Below are 15,625 nucleotides of genomic sequence, written 5' to 3'. Positions count from 1 at the left end.
CACTGTGCGTCCGCGAACTGGCCGTCCCCGTTTGATTAGTCCCGTGCATCTCTGAAGAAGTGAGAAACACGAAAGCGCCTTCAATTTTAAACACGCAACACGCACATCCATGGAACACGAATAGTCGCAACAAGGCGCTACAGTTATTTAGTCTAGTCTTCGTTGAGCAGAAACGCCTCCAATTTTTGAATAAGCAAAACGCACAACGCACATCTAAGATAATTCACGCATATTACTATCCGCATACACCTGGAGGTCTGCATACCCTCCTTAAACATTACGGAAAGCTCTTTTCGACCTCTTGCCTCAAAATCGCGTTTTCTAGTGATTTTTGAAAGAAAAATTCCCTTCTCGTGTCGATTTTTTATCTTGAATATCCAAAAAATCAGCTGCCAGCCACCGCAACCCTGGGCTCTTTCCCCACCCTGTAACGCATCCGTAACGCAGGCTTAGACCATCTTTCTCCCCAGAGTGTTATGCATACGCACTTCTTTCTCAGAAGCGGATCCAGCAATTTGGCAACACTGGGTTCCCTCCATTTAAATCTACGTTAAAACATTGATTCTTGTCGGAGCACCTGGCCCCTCCAAGAATCGACACATTTCCATTGGTTTAACCCTCTATTATGGCATGAATCAATTTTGGAGCTCAGATTCTAGGGGACACAAATCTATTTTGTAGCTTGCATAAAAAACAGAGAGTACCAATTTTTTTCAAAATATTAAATTTAAGGGTATTCGTTTTTCGAAAAAAGAAAAAAACAATGAAAATTTGCAAAATCACGCTATGTAGAGATTAAAGAGTCGAGAGTCAAGAGTCATTAAGAGTCAGATTAAATTTTTAAAAACCCCAAAAATGCGTCGTTACGAATTCCTATACGCCATAGAGGATTGAATGGAGAAAAACAATGTTGCCATTTTGCTGGATCCGCCAATTCACTTCCTTCTGAAATTTCTGAAACTACGAGTACTAATTTTTCCTCAATTTTTTTGTTTCAGAGAGACAATGGAATCGATGCTGAACGAGCAGAACTTGCTCCGCTCGCCGCTGTTCGAGAGTAACAACCTAACGATGGAGGACAGGGCGGTCCTGTTAGCTAGGCAACAAATTTACTTCCGGGCTGCAGCGTCCTCGGGCCCTTACGCGGCCCTGGGGCCCCTTTGGGCCGCCGGCAACAACAGCGTCCCATTCTGGAACCAGTGGGCCTACATAGCGCCCTCCCTCATCGCGGCCCAGCATCAGTTGGCCATGGCCTCGACTTCCTCGTCTTCTTCGTCCTTTTCACCCCCTTTGCCTCCCCCTTCGGTGCTTAAGCAACATCGCTTCTCCCCTTATAGCATTCCCGTCAAATCCGAGAGCAGGTCGCCTGTTTCGTCACCTGACAGTCTGAGAGACACGCAGGATTCATCTCCGCATAGCCCCACCTAAAATCTCTTGTTTGAGAACCATTGTTCATTCATTTCTTACGTACGTCAGAGGTGTCATCATACATTTTTGCCGGAGAAAAAAAATTAAAATTGTTTCTTGAGGAAAATGCCTTAAAACTGACGATGAACGCATTGGAGAATGTGAAAAGTACACGCTTACTTCCATAATCTGCGCAAAAACTTGCGCAGATTTGGACATATATGTATCTCTACCGAATGGATCTATGTGCATAATGACGTGAGCCCTGTTATGCATACATTCGTATGGGTCTCAGGGCTCATGCCTAAATCCGTTTGGCAGAAATACGTCCATTTCAGCTTACACTTCAAAAAGTGCACTACGACAAAGACAACTTGAAACTGATGAATTAACTTGATTTTACATCTCCATACACAAAACTAGAAATGGTCGTCGTCGTCGTCATATGAGATAGTTCCTTACATAAGGAGAAACTAAACAAGGACCTCTTTTTTCTGCAGCCTAATTTGAAACACAGAGAAAAGAGGATGTCGGCTAAAAATGGCGTATGCTCCTTGGTTGTTTCAATTGAAAAACTGTGACACATGATGAAGGTCATTTTTATAGCTTAACGTGGAGTTGTGGAATCTGGGTTGCTCATATAAAAGTATGCCTTTCCCGTTTTATACTTTTTGGAGTGAGAAGCTCTGAAATACACAAAATTTACATGCAGATTTTAAAATCAGGAGAATATTTCAGACCCTCCAACCGATGCGTTTTTTAAAGATATTTTTCTCAGGAAACATTTCCTCCTTCAAAAGGTTGCAGAAGATCCATCGGGGAAAACAGAGAGGCGAGGATTGGACATTTGAATTTTTTAATTTTCGGGGAGTAATTTTGGTCGATGTTAAGGCAAATTTGAAAATTTTGGGGGATCCCCTCTGAGCGCATTTTGCGATCTTTCAACAAGTATCCCCATCTCTAAAATTAGACTACTTTGATACCCCTGACGTAAGATTATAGTTTTTATTCCACTGACTTTGTACCAAAGGTTAATCTAGAACAATCCATTTTGCACTTTGGAAAGGAAAGTCCATTGTTTCGTCATCTCATGAGCTGGGAGGTAAATTAATTGCAATAAAGTAACTAAAGATTCTCTCAGGCCGCATGTTCATTTCTAAAAAAATTGAGCCTCTATCTAATGCAAGATGATGTATTCAAAAAGGAAACATAATCGGTAACTTACATTTGTATAACTGTCAATTAATTCATTCTTTATCAATATTTATCCGGCTCAATGCCATTAAAGTGAAAGGTTTTGGTTTTTAATGAGAAATACGACCCGATTTGATGTTTTAAAATTCACCCTCTTGTATTGGTCAATACTTTTAAGTGAAATTTCGAAGGGATTATTCTTGATTTGAAAGGACAGTATCACGGTGTTTATAACACTCATTTTCTAATTCTGCCATCTATTTTTTAATGAACGGAATCAGCCTTTTATCGATTTATGCAAATTCATATCCTTTAACTAGCATTTGTATTTTTTCATTCATTTCACTCAGGTGAAAAATATGCGAGACAAAATATTCATTACTAAGGCAGTGCCCTTTTCTTACCTTTGTCGTCCTTATTCTCCCTAATGGTTTTTGTTGATGTTCATAAGCGAGGAACAATGAAAGATTAAATGAATTTTCTGAGATAGGGTCTGTAAAGAAGCACGCTGAAATATTGACGTATGATTTTACTCGTGAGTAAACCAAATAAAAAAAGGAATACGATGCAATAACTGCATTATTTTTAGTTTAAATCAACTTGAACTTGAATTGTGAATCAAGTGCAGAGGAAGCAAAGTTAATTCCAGATCAGGAATTTTTTATGATTAGTATACTCAGAAAATTATTTTGCCATGTTAAAAATGTAAAAATTCATATTTAATTATTATTATCGTCGCAAACCGTCGTTCCTGAAACGCAAGGGTGTATCTCTTTTTCCATATGAGCTCCATCAAGCATATAGTTTTACGAGGATCAGGGCTCGCGTTAAAACTGAGATAACCCCTTACGTCAGAGGAGTAACGAAACGTCATAATTCTGCTTCTCTCGTCCAATTTGTTTTTAATGAAGATGAAGAATTAATAGCTGATGGTTGGTCAGGTGTTGGGTTTACATTGGATGCAAAATTTAGACTTTTTTCACAAAAAATCAAGCATACATAGAAAAAAAAAACAGTTGTGATTTCTAATTGAAAACAGTTTTACACGTTTCCTATTAAGAACAGTAAAAATCCCTCTTCAATTTATCAGAGGCGTCAGTCATTGCTCCAATTATTTTACGTTCAAAATTTATCGTGTCTTTGTATCCTGAGGAAAAATTAAGTGTTTTAGAGAAAAATTAGGTTTCATTCAAATCAAATATTCAATAAGTAAAGTGTTTGTATACGGACTCAAAGGAAGCAAGAGTACTTTAACGATATTGAAGCAGTTTCAAAAGAGTGCGAGGGTCAAAATGCACTGAACTATTGGTCCCTTGCCAACGGTGATGAGCAAATTTTGCTCGTTATGAGCATGAAATATCAAATCAAATACTTTCTTTGAGAGGATAAGTTCCCTCATATATTTTGATTTATGTATCATAGTCATGTAGAAATCTTTCCTTGTGATATAAATTTTAAATCCTATATACATATTATAATGAAGTTGCAAACTATACCAAAAACTGTAATTTTAAGTGAACCTGAAACTGTATTATTTGTAATTTATTGTATGGAATATAGTAATTTTAATCGCAATGTCTACATGTGAATTTCATTTAATCGTCTCATCCAGAATATGGATCAATCCACTGGTCGAAAATTCATATTCGCATAGAGAAAAATATGCATGTGATAAAACTTTAAAAATTCCTACACTCGGAAAAAATACTGGCAGGACATAGCAGATCCTTGATAATTAATGATGATCAACTGGAAATCTTATGGCCAGTGCCAGATTTTTGACAGTGTCATTCAGTCGGCTGGCATACGTGATCAGATGCACGATTAACATTGTTATACATCTGCCAATGGTCACTATATTTCCTGAGAATAATATTGATTAGGAATTAATGGCCACTAACATCGTTTTTCATCCATGTTGATTTAAATCCTTCACTCGTCGGTTTAATGAAAAAATACATTTGGACCAAGGCTTTTAATGCAAAAGTGCGCATGGTAATACTAAAATACCTGAGAACGAAGTTTAACATATACAAGTGAAGTAACCTTTCTCAGTAAGATTATACGAGAATAGGAAAAGTCATCTCGTGGCTGAAGAAAAACACAGTTAGTTGTTGGTATATTTACCTTTTTTTCTTAGTTGTAAAAATCTGAAAAAATCGCAATAACGAGAAAACTTTTGTCACAATCAAAATTTTACTTGGCACAACAAGTCGTTACCTTGATGGAACATAATTTTTTCTTAGCTCAACAAAAAACTCTCAAGAAAACAGTTTTATTTGTAGTGATGATTCCAATATCTTTCAGTACGAATATTCTGGAATGTAGAAGCAAATTGACCCCGACGAAGCAGTTTACACACTCGAAAATTTTAGACCCTTTTGCAAAAATCTGCTAATGCCCAATAGGTTTTGATAGACTATCAAATGCAGGAACCAATTTCCATCCAAGTGTCGAGAGTCATCAGTCCTAAAAACGTTACTTTGGATGATCCTCAAATTAAAACTTGGCAGAACTGTTCCGTCCGGCAAAAAATGATGAACGGCGGCATCTCTGTTTAAATAAAAAAAGAATGCTACATTTCCAACAGTCATCAAATGGTCTATACTTTGATCGGAATTGGTTTGGAATTTGATTATCTATCGAGGCTCTATGAAAATTACTCGATTACAGCGATTCATGAAAATGTACACTGACCTCAGAAAACTTACCAGCCATCGTGTCCTGACGTTCACTTCAATGTCAGGACGAAATGAAATCTGCTCATTTTTTCACTTCAACAATTTCAATTTTCTGTTTGGTGGTGGGCAGCGAATTTATTTCGAACACTTTTCGTAGCGTATCATATGGGACATCTCGGTTGGTCATACGGAGAGAAAAGCTTCGTGCGTGGGACCTGGAGTTAAAGTCATAAGGTTCTCTGAGGTTTTTATGATCGGTGCGTCCAAAAACTTGAGGTCTAGCTGCCGAATTTCGAGTCGCACATCTGAATTACCTCGGTTGACTCCATTGAAGTATGAATTGAAGTAGTAGACCCGAACATTGGCACCTGTACCTCAAGTTGTCGGATGCACAATCCGAAAACTTCAGTGATTCATATGGCCTGAACTTTGACTCTTATGCAAAAATTTGCTTTTCTCCGTGTGGTCAAAATCGAAATATTTTGTATCTCATAGCGTAAGGTGTGTACCTCAAAACTGGAAGTAAGCTTATCAAACATTTTATCGAGTGAAAAGCATCAATAAGTTAGGCATTTTTCGGTAAAAGGGCGCATAAGACTTCCAATGCTACTAAGATTTTGCAACGTAGTTTTCTAGTTGTAAGTAACTTATCGGACAGTTCTACTATGCATTTTCCCCTGAATCTCCTTCGAATTTTTTCTCACCATTATAAGGAAGTAAGTCGACAGTGAATGAATTTAATCTGCCGCAAATGCTGTAAAAAATTGCACAATCTTTAGCAGCTTTGCAAGCCTTATGCGCCCTTTTACGAAAAAAAGTCCTCAACTGTTTCCTATGTTAGACGCTCTAATGAGTTTATTGATAGGGCACTCAAAGTATTTCGAATAATTTAGCTCCTTACTTCAAAGTAGGAGTCAAAATCACCCATCAACACTAAATTTTTTTAGTAAAATTGTCTAAAAATGTTTGATGCATATCGCCGAATTTAACATTTTTTACATTTAGGTTTTTTCAAAGGATATTCAATATAAGGCACTAAGGATCAAAACTACAATTTCTAATTATTTTGAAAACGAAGATATGGGCTACCGCAGCTGATAGGCGCCGGGTGTCTTAATCCACAGGTCACGGGTTAGAGGTTAGACGGCCGTGTCGCGGTTTCGGAAGTCCCCAAAATGCGCGTTGGCGGGAATTTCGCCCAAGTGGAATTTTCAGTCGCTCTCGCACAAGCCTCCCCACTCCAAGTATTACGTCAAACCGAGCCTTTGAGTAAAGGCTTGCTGTTACCATCAGATCAGTCTTCTTTCTGATTACCAGTCAGCATCACCTCATCGATCCAAGATACCGACCGATACTGACGGTTATCTATTCGATCAAGACTTGCGTTTTACTCCCGAGTCGCGCATATCACTAGATAGTTTTCGTTTTCAGCAGTGCCGATCTGATTTGAAAGGTTCGATATGAAGTGCCGTAATCAATATCTCGCCTCTAACTGTACGGACACTTGTGAAGAACATTTTTCGATCGGTTTTTCGTTTTCACACCAATTTACTGCGATCGATTTATCTCGGTGTCGTCGAGATGTATTCAACGTGGAAAAGTGATCAATCGCGCATCAGAAATTACTTCGCAGGACGATGTTGGACTTGTGCTCGGCCTAGTTTTTGCCATCAGTTTCGTTTAATAGCATGATGCAATATGAAGCTTGCTACAATTAACCAATAGTGGTAAGTGATTTTTGAAATTTTAACTATTCCCAAACCCTAACACCCATCGAATAAAGAGTCTTTGCTGGAGGTTTTTTCAATTTTCAATATTCTTTTCGTCTCGAATTTTCCGTGCGTTATTGATCCCAACAAAACAATTGAAGAATTCAGTGACAAAGTTTTGGATTAAGTGTTTAATGTCTGTTAAAAATGTATTTTTGTCCTCTTTGATGAAAGTCCAGTGGCGTGGCGTGGATTGCGATTTATCGATTGTTCTGCCATTTAAACCTATGGTAAAATATCGATTTTTAAGATGTTCGCTGCGAACACCCTGTTTATCGATCCTTTTCCATAGATTTAAATGGCATAACAATCGATACGTCGCAAAGCACGCCACTGTGAAAGTCCTCGTTTTCTTCTCCTGCATTAAAGTGGCAAACCTGTCTCGAGGGAATACTGTGGGGATCTTCACTTGACTTAGTCAGTCGGTCGAAAAAAAAGAGGAAAGTATTCTTCACAGCGAATAATTTAAAAACAGTAATTTAAATATTTTTCGACAAATAATTCCTTCAATAGTTAAAATAAAATGAGATTAGAAAAAGGAGGGAAATGAATTTTACTTACCTAGATGAGTCGGCTCTGTTTATTTACTTTTGTTTTGTCAGTCTGAATTTGCGCCCTTTTGTGTGGGGTGCCTATACATTAAAAGCATCAAACTAAATAATGACCTTCCCATTCAAAAGCTTGTTAGGATATGCATAAAGTTTTACTAAGACTGATCAACTCATTTCTGTTTTTTCCCCTCCCCTCCATCTTTATCTTGCCTTTTCGTTTGGTCTGGTTCGCAAGTTGAACCTGGAGTACAGGCAACTAATATGTCACAACAATGATTAGGATCCATTGTTTCTTTTAATTTAAAAAAAATAAAAAGAAGTCTCTCATTAAAATTATATCAATATAGTGACAACTCCTTGTTAAAATGTTGGCTTTTAGACTATCTCTGGCTTGTCTACCAGTGTGATGGTTTATTCTTTCCGCAATATCACCGCTGTACTTACAGGGAGGTAATATTATACGTCAAATATAGGTTTTATAAATTTGTTTGAACTAAATGTATAAGTAGAAACCCAAGTGACGTGATAGCTCTTCAAAATTATTACTGTTTTAAAATTAGTCAGTCTATCCACGGAAATGCGCCCATTGCTCAATTTTTATGTAACTTGGCCGGTTTGTTACAGTTATACGTATAGCAAGGAACCAGCAGTCATTGCCAAATTTCATCGGATAATTCATTTTTATTACGAAAGAACGGAAGTGTAGATTCTTTTGAACATTTCAGGCGATTGTGTTGTGAGATGAAATATTTTAACTTTCAGAAGGTTGATTGGAACCGTCCTCCTGTAAAAAAGTGAGGTGTTCGGTGCAATCTGGCAATGATTGATGTGACTTAGTTCATTCCTGCGTAAGAGGGTCTTTTTAATGTGGGAGGTAGGAGTCAGGAGAAACGTGCGTCTTTTTGAAAAAAGGGAGACTGGGGGGACCAGCGCGCGTAGGCCATGTGCAGCACTCATATTTCGCCCGCCAAATCTAGCGTATGCAACCCGGCCTACCGTGGAGTTAAAATAGTTGCATGTTGGGTTTGAACCCAACTTTATATATTTTTCCATTGTTCTTCGCGATGTTTTGAGTTGAAAGAACGCTTCGTTATGTATGATGCTTATAGAAATTAACATGCTAACTATAAATATTCTCATTTAATTTACATTAGTCGCGAGCTTATGAAAATGCACGTAACGTGAAGCAAATTGACGGCTAGGGAACGATGCCACCTATCGACAAACACAGAATTTTGTAGAACAAAGAGAAAAGTTCTCCATTTTTGTAATTTTGAAGTCAGATTTGCAATTTTTTTATACTTTACAGCGTCATTGCAGCGCTTCCCTACAGAACTGGGGGAAAAACTAAAATTATCAGCTTGCGTATTTTATACTACCGAATGCGGCAAAATTGTCAGTTAGGCAGGCAGTTGTTCCTCAGCCCTCGAAATGCAAACTTGCAATCGAATGAGGAATTTAAATGAAATTTTTAAATCAGACGATTGATTAAGAGTAAGTATCGTAATTTATATGATGCCTTTTTTATGTGAAAGGAAGTGAGTTTTAAATAAAGAGGAGGAGAAGGAAAACGTGTTTGAAGTAAAATTTGACAATCTAATGGGGGTAATTCCAATTTTTTTAAGTTCTTAATGGACCAGTAAACAAAGGACGAATTAAAACATTTTTACTCACGTTTCCTACTTAAAATTTTACGTAGAACACAATTTGGGCAACTAAAATTTCTGAAAGTAATTCTTGACCAAGATTTTTAACGTTTTCTGATGCTGAACTAAAAACCTATAGTTTATGAAAAAACAATAGTTCACGTGAGCCAAATGTCAATCGCGTATTTAGTGAGGGTATTAATTAGGTAAGATGCCTGCCAAAACAGTTGTAGTGCGCTCATTGATTCAAGTACACTATTGTTTTTCTTGTGAGCTAGGAATCCAAAATTCCCGCGATCAATTCATTATTCAATTAATTCAATTCAATGATTCAATTAATTATTGTGCCAGTGTACAAGGTATAAATTTTAGAATTCAACGCTATTTCAACATTGAGCACGTCTTGTCAGGTGCGTGGAGGAAGGATCCAAAACGCATGTAAAATTTCCGTAGCACCCTCTTTTCTGTTTACGTATTGTTGTAGGAGGGGTGAAAGCACTGCGGTAACATGCGCTTGAACAAGACCAAGGCTTCTGATACCACTATTCAAACTCTTGAGAGCGCATATTGCCTACCCTCTTAAATGAAGGAATATTGAACGCTAGACGCTGCACCACAAACAACATTAATCAGGGCAATATTCATGACATTTAATTCTCCGCGATGGGCCACTAGATAGATGCAAATTCGATCATTCTGATATATCGCCGTGATCTGGTCGAAGGAACGTAACTCTAGTCCAAGGTTGCACAATTGACTCAAACAATTCAATGTTTTACAATAATGTACATTTGCAAGTTTTGTCCAAAATTTGTTCAATTTTTGCATGAGATCATGAGAAAAATCAGTAGAATTTTCAGTTAAAAATATCCAAGTTTCACCATGTAAAATTGCAATTTGCGAGGTGAATTTTGGCAACATTGAAATGTAACTATGTTCCTTCCTCCGGAGGACCACTATATGTTCCTAACTGAAATTTCACAAAGAACACGATTTGTTCAACGAAAATTACTTAAACTAACTCCTAACTAAGGTATTGAATGCCCCATGACGCGTAAAATTTAAATTTTCCGATCATGAAAAAAATTCAAGTCTACGTGGATCAAATTTCGCACTAAATATCTCAGCCGCGGGCAGTCTCTACGGTAAGAACCTATGGCAACCTCAAGTTCGGTGCTTTGGCGCAGCTGTTGCACGTTGTTAACACTTAGAACAACACAAATTGGGGAAGGAACAATGCTCGATTAAGAAGCCTGCCAGAACCGTTGTAGTACGGGATTTGATTCAAGTAGACTATTGTTTTTCTCGCGCCCGGGCAATTCAAATTTCCCGTATTCAATGTAAATAACCGAAAACGTTGCTATCTTTAATTAGAAGTCAATTTCAATTATTATTGATAAGGTTTGATTGGAACACCACCATTTTAATTTGGAAATTTGAATGAGAACCAAGGTGTTGTATTGAATATTTATTAATTACTGAGGCACCTTCCGGCTTACGCCATCCTATTATTGTTGCGCAAATCGTTTTCTACGTGAAATGTTAGTTGAATATTAAGTATATCAGAATGCTGGAATCTGCACCTACCTTGTGATCTCTTGTGGAAAATGAAATTCGTGAATATTAATCTAAGAAATCGTCAACTCCCGGCCAAAGTATCACAAGCGCCATGCGACGTTTAAAAATTTCCGCCGCCATTTTATTTTTATACATAAACAATTTTGGTTGGTCTGTTTGAAAATTTCACTGAATTTTATCGGCAGCACAAAGAAAATGCAGTGAAATTTTTGGACGGCTTTCTGGAACAATTTCTCTGTAAACAAATTAAATGGCGGCAGAAATTTGTAAACGTCAAATGACGTTTGTGATACTTTAGCCGGAAGGTGACGAAATGTTGTTTGCGGTGCAGCTTCTTGCCTCTAATTTTCCTTCATTTAAGAAGGTAGGCAATATGCGCTCTCAAGAGTTTGAATAGTGGTATCAGAATCTCTGGTTTTGTTCACAAGTGTTGCTAGTGCTTTCATCCTTCCTACATTATTAAGGTATAACAGAAGAATGTGCTACAGAAATTCCGCATTTTCGGTTTCTTCCTCCTTATCTTATAAAGACGATCAAACGTTGAAATGGCTATAGTGATTACTTTTAAGAAAATGTGTTAAATGTGTCGTATTTTTACTACATCAGAGTTTAAACGTAAAGCATATGCTGCTAGAAATTAGGGGAAGTCTTTCACCGATCTCACAAAATCGCACCAAAAATTATGTATTATCTGAGGAAAATGATATTCATTTTGTCCGTCCCCTTCGTAAAGGCATGGTATGTTAACATATATTCAATTGAGAGTCCTAAATTAAATTGTTTGGTTTTTCAAAACAGGGAAGTTCGGTCTTCGAGAGATTCTACAGCGTCAGAGCCCATTGAAACTGTTTTCGAGCCAACAAGCAGTGCCCTCTGTTGAACCTAGCGGATGGTGGATGTGGCATTCATTCGGATCGTGCATTTTATTGGTGTTAAGAATTCTAAAGACCTGGCCTCGCAAGGCTACTTCCTCGATTCATTTCTGGATGTAAGGTAAGAAATACCAAGTTCGAGGAAGTTATAATCGTTTGACGATGAAAATGCTCGAATGGTACTCGGAATGAGAAGGACATAACTCAATAACATACAGATTTTTAGAGACTATGTATTCATAAACTCCTTTGACAATGACCAACGCAATGGCCTCACTCATTCTCTCTTGTAAAAATCACCATTTAGTCAAGGAACATGAATGTACGTTTGAATGTTTCAGTGAATTTAAGGGATGGTGTCACGTTAAATAAAATTTGTAGAGATTTAAGACTTAACTACACATTTTATTTTATTTTTCACGAACACAGGTGAACATCCATGATATAAACCGAATACAGACAGTTGAAACAATTGAAACATACTAATTTGGCAACCAAGACAGTTAAAAGTGTAACAAATATGTTTTCTCATTATATACACAAACAATACAAATAATAATATAATAATAATACTACTTATAATTCTTTAGTTCTTAGTTCTTAGTAAAGTATAAAAGAATAAAGAGGCATTAAAAAGTAAAGAAAAAAATACATTGTATAATATTAATCCAGCCTATTCGAAATTTCGTGTTCCAAATATTCTACTTTAATTTTATTCAATTTCAACCTATATCAAAATTTCCCCACAAAGGTCTCACGGTCGGTTCAATTCTGCAAATTTTCTTATGACTATAAACTTATTTATTATTTTAAACTTATATTATTATTGTACTTTCATCTTATGTTATGTGCGTGACAGGAGTAAAAAAGAAAGAGACAAAAATAAATAAAAACTGAAGAAAGATGAAAAAAGTAAAATGAAAAAGAAAAATAATAGAAAAACAAAAGAAAAAGAAAAATAAAAGAGAAAAAAGAGAAAAAAGAAAAAAAGAAAAAAGAAAAGAAAAACAAAAGAAGAAGAAAAATAATAAAGGAGAAAAATAAAAGAAAAACAAAAGAAGATAAATGAGAAAATTCAAAGAAAAACAGAAAAAGAGGAAAAAGGAAGAATATAAAGAAAAAAATGAATTTTATTTAACTCTTTTTTGTATAACTATTTATGCCATTGTATTCCAAACATGTACTCCAGATGGGCGGAGTTAAACAAAAAGGAACCAAGCCACAGCAAGACTGAACCGAGAGAAAAGGGATGATAGAAGTTTCATAGCTGCAAAAGACTGAATGGTTTTTAACTCAATTTTTTTTAGGGGGGGGGGGGGTCGATCTTTGACAGAAGAAAATGTGCTATTAGTCGAGCTTAACATTTTTTTAACGCATTCTCCTACAAAATGTGGTTAGGTTCCTTCCTGTTTCACTCAATTACATGAAATTAGGCCCCAGATTTTGTAAAAATTCCGATGAGAATTGTAGTCGTTGTGTAAAGATTTCCTTGCTCATTGAGATGTTAAAACAAAAACAAAAAATGTTTGCCACGAGGCCACGACCTCGGATTCTATTAACAGTACGAGCTGCTTGTGCTAAGGAAACTCGTTATGTTAAGTTATTTCATATATGTGCAATAATTCTTGTTTGAAGATATTTTTTCATGTAAAATTCAATTCCATTGTGGTTAAAGACAATCTGAAGAGGGGTCCAATTGGGATGGATGGATCCTCTGACTTTGGGGAAGACCGCCCCCGGGACACATTTCCGTACTGGGTCAGGGACCCCAATGGATTGGTCCTGATTGTGCTCGTGGGGACACGATATCTCGATTGCGAGCATGAGTGACTCGTTTGCGAGCTGATTTGGTGAGTGTAACACGAGTTTGCATTACCTCTTTTAACTCTTCCGCCCCGCGGCTCCTGTCACAACTCAAATTTTCTTCCTTTAGAGGTACATTAGAGGTACTCTAGGCAGAGCTAGACTCGGAGGGGATAAGCGTAGCTCTCGGAGCACAGGAGCTCAGAAAAATTAATCCGGTGAAAGCCATGGCAGAAGCGAAGGCGGTCGGCCGAGGAAAGTCATTCATCGCGGAAAATAAAAGGAGAGGGGCCGCGGAGCGGTGCCCGGATACGCGAGGGTCCCCGCGAGAATAGCGGAGGCGGCTTTGGGCAGCGGCGGTGACTCCGCGGGTATGGAGTGCGAAGTTGAACCCATTAACGTCTTATCGCGCTGAAATAGCGTCCATATTTCTCTCCGGCGAGCTATCTTAATAATGTATCGTGCCCGCAGGTTTTACTGCCGTTGTTATTGGATACCCGGGAACTCGCCCTGTCCCGCAGTTTCCTCGCCCGAGAATCGGGGAGGACGAAGGAAAATGTGGAAAATGGTTTTAGCGCTTTACGTGTGAAGGATTACCGAAAAGCTGTTGTTACACCATCCCTCGGCGCTGCCCGACCCGACCCGGGGCATGCCTTGACAGCCCCTGTTGCCTAGCAACGGTCGTTGCGGGGAGTCGAGCGATTCGGAATGCTTCCTAGGACGGGATTCTTCTTTTCTTCCGACGTCCTCGTTCGGAACGTCTCCGTTGCACCACTCATCACACCTTCTACGCCCTGCCACGCCCGGCCAATAACATCATCGACCTCTATCTTTTCCTCCCTGATAAATGAGCCGCCATTCTCGTTCTTCTGCTTCCGAATGGCGTACGAAACGCCTGTAATGGAGATGTTGCATGTGTGAGGAAATTGCGATTTGACTGTTGATTCTCATGTAAAAGTTCGCGAGAAACACGATGGTGCCACTGGTTTTCTCTGAAATCAACTCCCAAGCTCAAAAAAAGCTCTCAAGTTGAGGCCAAAATGGAGGGGATATCCCACGCTATCCTGAGAGTCCCCCCTCTACATCAAGACGAACTCTCCATGCCAAAGATAGGGAGGAATAAATACATTAACAGGGCTGCCACTTTATTTGGGGACTCCACGACTGAAAACACGGCAAACCTGCTGATGTACTTTCTCCCTATCTTTGCATGGAGAGTTTGGCTTGATGTAGAGGTGGACTCTCAGGATAGCGTGGAGTATCCCCTCCATTTTGGCCTCAACTTGAGAGCTTTTTTTGAGCTTGGCAGTTGATTTCAGAGAAAACCAGTGGCACCGTCGTGTTTCTCACGAACTTTTACTTAAGAATCCAAAGTCAAATCGCAAATTCCTTACACGTGCAACATCTCTATTCAACAGGATGCTGAAGTCGTGCATGTTATTCGTGCACCTTGTCTAGCATCGAGGTTTGGGAGTTTTTTACCGAGGTTTATGATGAGTTACGCTCTGAAATTTTGGAAAATCGGAGGATTGTGACTGATATCGGCGTGACATCTCAATTCTTTACGCGAGGGATCAGGTCAGCGGGCGGAACATGATAAAAGGGATAATTCTGAATCGGCATATGAATCAGAGGACGTACCAACGTGGGAGAGGAAGTTTTCTGAGGACGTTCCATCCTAGGACGAAGAGAATTCCTTTCCACAAAAGAATTCCTAGAGTGAAGTTTTACAGTGATCATAGAGCTCGCGTCTCAATCTGAGTTCTAGCTTTTTCGCGTTCGTGCTTGTGGTCGCGAAATATTTTCAAGGGAGTCTTCTCTCTATTTTTTAGCTCGTGATGTTCATAAAATGTGGATTTTCCATGAGAGAGAGGCACGCCAGTTCCTGTGATGCGGGACCTGGGATGACGTAAAGGCGGCGCACCTCGGAATGAAGCCGAAGTTTTCTAATTTCTTTCAACTTTCGGGGATATGCAATATGTTGTGCTTTGAAGTATTTGTCAGACTTGGAAAGCATTTGCAACGTATGTAAGCACCTTTCATGTAATTTATATGTATGTAAAATAATAAGTATAATATATGGACAAAAAATAGCTTCGGCGCGGCGAGGGTGCCGAGTTTTGG

General features: G+C 38.4%; 1 protein-coding gene and 1 long non-coding RNA gene across 2 annotated transcripts in view; both read left to right on the top strand.

The window, feature by feature from the left end:
- LOC109029692 (T-box protein H15) overlaps positions 1 to 4,182 on the top strand; it is an 86,949-nt gene extending 82,767 nt beyond the window's left edge. Inside the window, exon 7 of the mRNA XM_019040274.2 lies at positions 999 to 4,182. Coding sequence (XP_018895819.2) covers positions 999 to 1,428 — 430 coding nt within the window. The 3' untranslated portion in view covers positions 1,429 to 4,182. The remainder of the gene's footprint in view (positions 1 to 998) is intronic.
- Positions 4,183 to 6,425: 2,243 nt separating this feature from the next.
- On the top strand, positions 6,426 to 12,896 carry LOC140225014 (uncharacterized). Its single transcript, XR_011900215.1, has 2 exons — positions 6,426 to 7,009; positions 11,625 to 12,896. It is a non-coding gene; the product is annotated as an uncharacterized lncRNA (long non-coding RNA).
- Positions 12,897 to 15,625: the final 2,729 nt, after the last annotated feature.

The sequence above is a fragment of the Bemisia tabaci genome, chromosome 7 (genome assembly GCF_918797505.1).
Source record: "Bemisia tabaci chromosome 7, PGI_BMITA_v3".
Lineage (NCBI taxonomy): Eukaryota > Metazoa > Arthropoda > Insecta > Hemiptera > Aleyrodidae > Bemisia > Bemisia tabaci.
Note: the sequence above shows the minus strand (reverse complement) of the source record. Positions and strands in the feature narration are given on the sequence as shown.